At 41.6% G+C, this 8770-nt stretch overlaps 1 protein-coding gene and 1 pseudogene across 1 annotated transcript in view; both read right to left on the bottom strand.

Annotated features, from left to right (window-relative positions):
- LOC138157652 (NHP2-like protein 1 pseudogene) overlaps positions 1 to 8770 on the bottom strand; it is a 332446-nt pseudogene that overhangs the window by 160501 nt on the left and 163175 nt on the right.
- TMEM207 (transmembrane protein 207) overlaps positions 1 to 8770 on the bottom strand; it is a 17854-nt gene that overhangs the window by 1831 nt on the left and 7253 nt on the right. The window contains exons 3-4 of the mRNA XM_069083636.1: positions 5414 to 5458; positions 5147 to 5289 (exon numbers count right to left, since the gene is read on the bottom strand). Coding sequence (XP_068939737.1) covers positions 5147 to 5289; positions 5414 to 5458 — 188 coding nt within the window. The remainder of the gene's footprint in view (positions 1 to 5146; positions 5290 to 5413; positions 5459 to 8770) is intronic.

Here is an 8770-nt window from a genome sequence, read left to right as displayed (position 1 = left end):
ATAGATAGATAGATAGATAGATAGATAGATAGATAGATAGATAGATGGATGGATGGATGGATGGATGGATGGATAGATAGATAGATAGATAGATAGATAGATAGATAGATAGATAGATAGAAAGAAAGATAGATAGATAGATAGATGACCAGGAAATCAATAAACCAACAGCAAGTATTTATTAAGTATGTACTCTACCCAAGATACTGTGCTAAGAAAAAGAAGATTGTCTAGGACATTGTGGCTATGGTGCAATGACCAATAGTTAGTATTCTAAAAGTGTTTTTTGGCTATTATGGACAGCTTGTTTTAATTACATATAAAATGCATTCAACATGGTAGCTCCAAAGCTGTCTTGCTTGTGCATCTATCTCTGAACTTTATTTTCCTCTTGTCTGTTTATTTGTGTTTTTTTTTTTTTTGGCGCTACTGTCATTAACTTCTTTTTGCTTCCTGACAAATTTAACTCCTTGCTAAGCCCTCCCCCACTTAAACTCTGAAGAAACCCTTTCCTTGTAACAAACACATTCAGTCAAGTAAAACAAAACCGCACATTGGTTGTGTAAGGAAGCCCATGTCCTATTCTGTATTAAGTGGTGGCCAGTGTTGCTTTAACACTCTTTGGGAGTTGCACTAATTTTTTCACTAATCACATTTCCAAAATCTTCCCCTTCCTCTTCCCATTTTATACTTGTAGTAACTACCCTCCTGGTTCTGCCTCTCTCATTTTGCATCAGTTCACACAATGATTCACATGTTGTTTTGAGTCCATCCTTTTAATCTACATTGTTCTTTGGAAATGGTCTCTTTACAAAGCCATGCCAGAAAACTACTAAGGTCCCATGTTGCTCTTCATCATCCACAACAATGGGTGCAAATACTAGGAAAGACAGTGTCAGACATGGGAGATGTTGAATTCTTCCTAATGGAATGTCTTCCAGAAAATATTATCTTTACAGAAACCATGGGAGGTAGGCAAGATTAATAGTCTTATTTTATAAATAAAGAAATTGAGGCACTTAGAATTTGACTTCACTAGGGTCATACAGATAGTAAATGGGCCAGAAATGAACTAAGTTCTTCATGATTCTAGGCCCACTGCTTCAATCCACTGTGCCACCAACTGTCTCAAGTTGGACAAGATGACTGATGAGGTACCTTTTATTTAAAGGAATTTTTTATTTTATTCTGAAATTATGAAATAAAACAAGACATTTCCATAACTTAGTAGAAAAGAAAAAGAAAAAAAAAAGATGATTGCCCATGAAATTGCAAATGTATTATATACAACTTGTTATTCCTTTTAAATATATAATAATTATCATTTAAATTTACTATGATTTCCTTTCTTCTTCCACCTCTCCCATACCCCCACCAAGAGACCATTACTACTAGAGACCTAGAGACAAATATGAATATCTATGTGAAATCCCTCTACATATATTGTATTTATCAGTTCTTTCTCTGGAGGCAGCTAGCATCTTCCTTCATTGGGCCTTTGCAATTAATCTGGCTATTGATAAAAGTCAAAATAGCTTGAGGTCCTTTTTAATTCTCTAATTCTATGAGTCTGTTACTTTATGTAGCTCCCTCAGTTTGGTCTCCAAACATCTTTTTCATCCTCTTCATTTAACAGATGTGCTTTTACATGATTTTTGGACATTTCCAGAAAGAAAATCCATTCATTACAGACTGACACTTCTGTAGTCTCCAAAGGTAGTTCAAAAGAGGAATATACTCATGATGATGCTGCTGACGCTGATAGTGGTGGTTGTGGTGGTGATGGTGGTGGTGGTGGTGGTGATGATGGTGATTATGATGGTGGTGGTGGAGGTGGTAATAATAAATATTTATGCTGGACAGAGCCAAGATGGAAAAGGAGAGGAAGGCACTCTTCAGAACTCTCCCAACATTCCCCTTTAAACAACTTTAAAATAACACTATGAATTGAATTCTGAATTGATAGAGCCTACAAAACCCCAACAGGAAGCGCAGCTTGCAAAGTAACTGCACCTGATGATGCCTCTGCTGCCTCTCGTCCACTTGTCTCACAAGCCTTCCCAAGATGGATGTGGCAGACCCTGCAAAGAGCAGTGTGGGGGAGGGTCCGAAGGGCTGTGACGGGCTACAGCATGCACAGTCTTCCTCTTGATGTCCTGGCCCCAAGACCCAACCTGGATGTTCCTACTTCTGAGGTCTGGCCCTACACATCTTATTTAGCTACCTGCTCCCTTCTTTTGGCATCCCCCAGATCTTCACATAAGGATCCATGTGTGGACTTCCCACATCATCTTAATTAGGGGACCAGGCCTGTGAGATTTCTTTCTGAAGCACTGATTCTCCATGAGTTGGGTATGGATATTTCCACTGGCACATTTGGACCAAAGTTAGATCAAACTTAGATGGCTCAAAGTAACTCAATTGGTTGGAAGGCACACTTTGGTAGGTTCTAGAGAGTGGGCCTTCAAGGCCTGGAGCTGCCCCCAAAGAACTCTTGGCCAATCCTTAGTAAGCGGTTATTTAGCATTTGCTTGAAGATCTCTGATGCGGAGAGGTGAATCACTTCCTCCCAGGAGGCATTCAACATCGAAATTGGGCCCCTCATATTAAGATCAGAAGACCATATTTTCTTCCATAGTCATTCAGGGGTCAAGAAATGTTTTGGAGTTAAGAAGTCATGGGAGAGATGGATTGGTGGAACAGCAAATAGAGCACCAGCCCTGGAGTCAGGAGGAACTGAGTTCTAATCCGGTCTCTGACACTTAACACTTACTAGCTGTGTGACCTTGGGCAAGTCACTTAACCCAATTCCCTGCCTTCCCTTCTCCTAAAAGCAAGAAAAAAGGTCTTGGGAGCAGATTGGTGTGTCAGAAAGGTTACTCAGGGAGTTATGCAAAGAATAGACTTGAGAGAGACACTATCTCACCAAAGAGACTGAATCAGGTTGAGAGTACGGGAAAGGCATCAAACGTACTGGTGAATTAAGGTGACCTCAATTCCAAGTCTGACTTTTGCAAAAGGCCTCCTCCCCATTATTCAGGTCATGTGACTACAAATTCAGTGCTTCTGCCACTTGAAGAAGTTATCTCCACACTCATCCCTGATGCCCTTGCCTCTGTCTTTTCCTGTACAGGCTAAGTTGCTTCTTATATGGTATGAACTTAAGGCCATCCCAGTTATCATTACCCTCCTTGGAATGGTCTGTAATTTAGCTCTTACCAGTCTTTCAATCAATTCTAGCTTAGTTATCTCTCCCATAACTTCATTTCCATTACCAGTGAAATCACCCCTTATAATTAAGCCTGGCTCCTACAACATCCCAAGCAGTCCTCAACTGTTTTCCTTGTCTTTGAAATCAGGGTATTGGACCATGTGGTCCGCGAGTTTCCTCTAAATCTGGGACCCATTGGCCTATGATCTATGATCCCTCTCCCCTCTCAAGTCTATTCTTTATTTTACTTTATTTTATTTTTTGGAGAGGGGAAGGTAGGGCAGTTGGGGTTAAGTGACTTGCCCAAGGTCACATGCCTAGTTGTGTTAAGTGTCTGAGGCTGGATTTGAACTCAGGTCCTCCTGACTCCAGGGCTGGCACTCTATTCACTGCTCCACCTAGCTTCCCCTCAAGTCTATTCTTTGCATAACTTCCTGAGCAATCTTCCTCACACATGGTTCTACTCCCATGACTTCTAATCTTCAAAACATTCCCTGACTTCTGAATGACTGTGGAAGAAAGTAAGGTCATCTGACCCTGCTATTTGGGGACCTGTCCCATCTGGCTCTGGGCTTCTTATAGAATTCTCCCTTTTTGTGCTCCTTTCTTGTCCTGGCCTTTCCTCTCTCTGGGTTTTAGCTGATCTATGCTCACCTCTGCCTGGAAGGGACATCTCCCTTCTCCTGCTTCAGCTGAGGAAGCCTCCCCATTGCTGCAGAGGCCACAGAGGTCAGCTCTTACCAAGGCTCCTTGATTTCAAACCCTCAGCTGCCAATCATCTCACATTCTCACCAGGCTTGGTTTTTGCCTTTGCCTTTATCCTATTCTCACTCAGCTTAGTTCTTCACTTTGGGGATTATCAGCACCTTGAGGGGACAGCACCCAGCCCTATTCATCTTTGTCCTTATGGTGGCTCACATGGTGCCTTCCTCAGAGAAGGCAGTTAATTATCTTCAGTGAAATGAATTGAAATGCCATGCCAGGCCTCTCATTAGTGGCAGGTTTCCAGAACATTAAGCATTTTAAAATGGTGCCTAAATTGATATATTCTGAGGTCTTTGGTAAATAGACCTAATGGGGGAGAGTGAAAGAGCATTGGCACGGGAGACCAGCAGACTGGACCTGAGTCTTCCCTTAGTCATATACTCAGTACCTGGGCACAAAGGGGAGAAACCTTAGGCAAATCATTTCACAGGACAGGGCCTTAGTTTCCTCATCTGTAAAACAAGGTTAGACTCAATAATCTCTAAAGTCCTGCATTGTAGCAGCAAGCACCCCAGCATCCCCAGGGTGGCTGCCAACAAAGGTTCTTAGATCTGCTTTTATAAAGGAAAGCAACTCAAAATGGGTTAACAATCTTGCTTTAATCAATCAAATATATCATTTACCTTGTTCAGGGGGAAAAGTCAGAACCCTGAACTTCAGAGTATACAGACAGAAGTTACAAAGCAGAAGTTAAAGAAAACAGAAAAACATCTCATCTGGTCAAATCACACAACACTTCTCAAAGTGAGCCCCCAAAGCAAAGCCTCACATCAAGGTTTATATAGCCTTCTCCTGGCTCAGAGAATGTAACAACCTTCTTGACCACTGCCCAATCACAAAGTATCTCCTGAGAAACAAGCCACCACAGGCTCCAGGTGCACTTAAGCCTAGGGGTTGGGAAGATCTTAAAAATTTACATTCCTATAGCATGCATACAGTGAAAAGTAGCTGCCCATGAGGGGAATTCTGGGTCCTCTCACTCCAGAGGACAGAAGCTACATATCTATTATGGAGAATGACACCTCTCTGCTCACCTTTCTGATCTCCCAAGTATCTCCCTATCAGATAACCTTTTAGGAATAAATGTCTTGTTCCATAGACCTATGGGAAATCACATCATTTCCCCCAATATACCAACAATGATCAAATCAAAGAAATCCCGAGACACACCAGAAATGAACTCGATATCACTGGCACCAAACACTGCCACAGTGCGCCCAGGGAGGCAGGGGTGAGACCTCTTTAGCCAGCACCGGAGGCAGGTCAGGACCATGCAGCATACGATGGCAATCAGAGTGATTCCCACCAAGCACCTGGAACCAAAGGGAGCATAGGACAGTATTAGGGAGAAATCAGCTGAAAGTCCTCAAAAAGAGTAACATTCACCCACTTCCATCTGCCACCCAATGCTTCTGAACCTCGGAACAGTGTCCTTACCAGATGTACCAGCCACTGAGGGGTTGTTCACCTTGGCCTACACACCTGTTAAAACAAGAAGACAGGCGTCAGACTATGAGACTGGTAGCAGTAGGTAGGACTGAATGCCAAAGGGTGTTATCTCTGGCCATAATCCCAGCTTTAGAGCTAGGAGGGTGTCTGCTTAGAAGCCACCTTGGCTACCTCTCCTTTTACGGATGGGGAAACTGAGGCACAGAAGAGAGAAACAAAGTGCACAATAGACAATCAATGGAGGGATTTTAGCTTTCAAGCTGGAAAAGTCCTCAGAAGCCAGCCCTTCGGCTTGCTCATTTTCCAAATGAAGAAACTGGGCTAGTGGCCTGGGGAGGTAAATGTAGATGTGCCCGAGGACAAACAGAGCAAGTGGCAGAACCAGAATCTGATACCCACTACTCCAACTTCGGAGTCACTCCACTCTGCATCACCCATTGCTTCCTCTGCTATCTTTGTATAAGACATGCACCAGCCCTAGAACTTCTGCCTCCTAACTAACTGCTTGCACTTAGTAGGTCCTTTCTGTGCTCAAGGAAAAACAAAATTCTTGTGGTCAAGGAGCTTATATATTCAAAATAGGGAGAGAGCCCAGATTTACAGAGAACATACAAGCTATCTATAAGCTTGCTGTGGGGGGAGGGGAAAGGAATCGGCACAGGCTTCATTTAGAAAATGATATTTAAACTGAATTCTGAAGGAACCCAGGGATTCTAAGAAGCAAAGTGGAGGAAAAAGAATATTCCAGGCACAGGGAATAAGAAGGAAAAAAGCTTGGAGATGGGAGTTGAAGTGTCATGCAGAGTAGAGTGGCAAGTAACCCAGTAAGGCTGAATCATGGAGTCTAGGAGGGGCAGGAAGGTGCAGGAAAGCTGAGAAAAGGAAGAAGGGACAAGATTGAGCTATAGTATATGTGCTATGTGGGGGAGATGATAATTTGATTCTGCAGGTAATAGGGACCCAGTGAAAAAACAATAATTTTAGTAAGTAGAGTTGCAAGATCTGACCTGAAGATTTGGGGGATATCACTTTAGCAAGTGATTAGAAAATGAAGTGGGTAGATCCAAAGTGAGGCAGATGACTAGAGAGATACAGTCAAGATATAGTCAAGATGTGATGAGGGCCTCAATATGAGTGGTTGTGACGTGAGTAAAGAAAAGACAATAAGAGATGTGTTGCGGAGATGGAAACAACATGATCCGGTAATGATCCCTGCTTGTGGGATATACTTATATTTAGTGGGACCAGTAGGTAGGTCTGCCCTCAAATTCAGCCATCCCACCTGTTATTCTAAAATTAGACTTCTATTCTTTTAAGTCTTAAAGGCTTTCCAATGGTTGTGGTAGATAAAAAAATTACATGGGAAATCTCCTGGAGCTCTCTCTATGCATGAAGAGCAGAATAGCAAATCATTCCTTACCTTACCTTAATGACCATATCCTCTTTCTAAAGGTAGGGAAACCAGTGACTTAGATTTCTGGACCCCTTTCTCACCTACAGGGAAGATGTAGCTGCTGGTTGTAGGTGAGAGGAAACATGGGGAATGTTGCCATTTTTGTTGGTTTTCAGTCATGTCTGACTTTTCATGACCCTACTTTGCGGTTCCTGGGCAAAGATATCAGAATGGTTAGCCATTTCCTTCTCCAGCTCATTTTATATATTAAGAAGCGACACAAACATTGTTAAGTGATTTGGCCAGGGTCATACAACTAGAAAGTGTCTGTGGCTACATTTCAATTCATTAAGATGAATCTTCCAGTCTCCAGGTTCAGTGCTCTATCGATTGTACCACCAGCTGCCCTAATTTTGTTATAGAGGAGAAGAAATCTAGGTATGGTTTTAAATGTAGTCTGGAGATGGGGAGAGCAAATGCTCAAAGATCTAACATCAACAATAAAGGGGAATGGCTTAGTAGGAGCCCATGACCTATAATTCTAGAAGGGAAATTACCCTAGAAAAGATATGAATCAGAAGCAGCTCTGATAAAGGGAAAGGATAGGGAGTTGTAGAGAGCAGAAGTGTCAAAACACACCACTTCTGTGTTTTCCTGCACCAGATTAAAATATAATTGGGAAATGTTTCACAAAATAAATAAAAGCAATAGTCCATAGATAATATTAATATGTGCTTTTCTAAGCTAACGATGCACAGATCCTTACATATGGTTTAGTAGTGCTGTTTCTATTAGGATTTATACCACCAAAGACAAAATGTGGATGCACAGGGAGCTCCCCAACTAGTTTTGATTTAAAAAAAATAATAAAAGATGGAAGCCAGGGCAGGCAATAGAGATTGGATCTGAAAATGTCATGTGATCTTTAAAACATAAACTGAGGGGTGTTGAAATTATGGAGGAAAACTAAAGACAGCAAAAAGAGTGTTTGGATTTTTTTGTTTGAAGCTGGATTCTTTTTTTTATCTGTTTTGCTCTAGCAGGAAAAAAAGTAGGAAGTTAAAGACAGGACAAGATCACTGCTTGGACTAGTTGGCTACATAGAATGAGGACAGCTTACAAAGGAGAAAGCAAAATACCAAACTTTAAGTTTGCTTGTTTTCTCTTCTGAGGAGAATCATCTTGGAGCAGGAACAGACAGACTAGAAATAACCAGCAGGAAAATCAAACTCAAGCTAAGTAGGGACACCGTACGTGCTTGGGCCACACTTTACTTAATAAATTCTGAATACCAGGTGTGAAAATGACTTGTTTTTACGAAATTATTAGAATTGGTGAATGTGAGTGTGAACCATTGTCAATTATCTCTAAAATCTTAATAGTTAACATATCTAATAGCAATTTAACTCTTCAAATAATTTAAATCAATTACTTCGTATAAACCTCAAAAGTCCTTTGAGATAAGTTCATCAGTTATTGGTCCCATTTTATACGTGGGGAAACTGAGGCTGACAGATTAAGCAGCTTGTCAAAGATCATTACAGCTGCCCAGTGTCAGAAACAGGATTTGAAGTGAGGTGTTCTTAACTCTGGGTCCCAGGACTCTATTCACCATAAAGACAAGAAAAGATGATGTTTCATGTGAGAGATACTATAGAAATGGAAAAAGGCAAATTTTGCTCCAGTTAAAAAAAAAAAAAGGAAGACACCAGAGTTTGCAAACTATAGCCTAGTGAGCTTGACTGATTCCTGGAAAAATTTTCCAAATGCATTATTAAAGGCATGGATGGTTAATGAACATCTAGATAAGGATCTGCTGCCAAGAAGAATGCTTGGCATTAATGTGGCATTTTTTCACATTATCACATTAAACCCTGTGGAGGAAGGGAAGGGAAGGGAAGGGGAGGTGAGGGAGGGGAGGGGAATGGGACAGGAGGGGAAGGGGAGGGAAG

The sequence above is a fragment of the Petaurus breviceps genome, unplaced genomic scaffold, assembly GCF_028583685.1.
Source record: "Petaurus breviceps papuanus isolate PSGF00001 unplaced genomic scaffold, PetGlider_PUasm1.0 173, whole genome shotgun sequence".
Lineage (NCBI taxonomy): Eukaryota > Metazoa > Chordata > Mammalia > Diprotodontia > Petauridae > Petaurus > Petaurus breviceps.
Note: the sequence above shows the minus strand (reverse complement) of the source record. Positions and strands in the feature narration are given on the sequence as shown.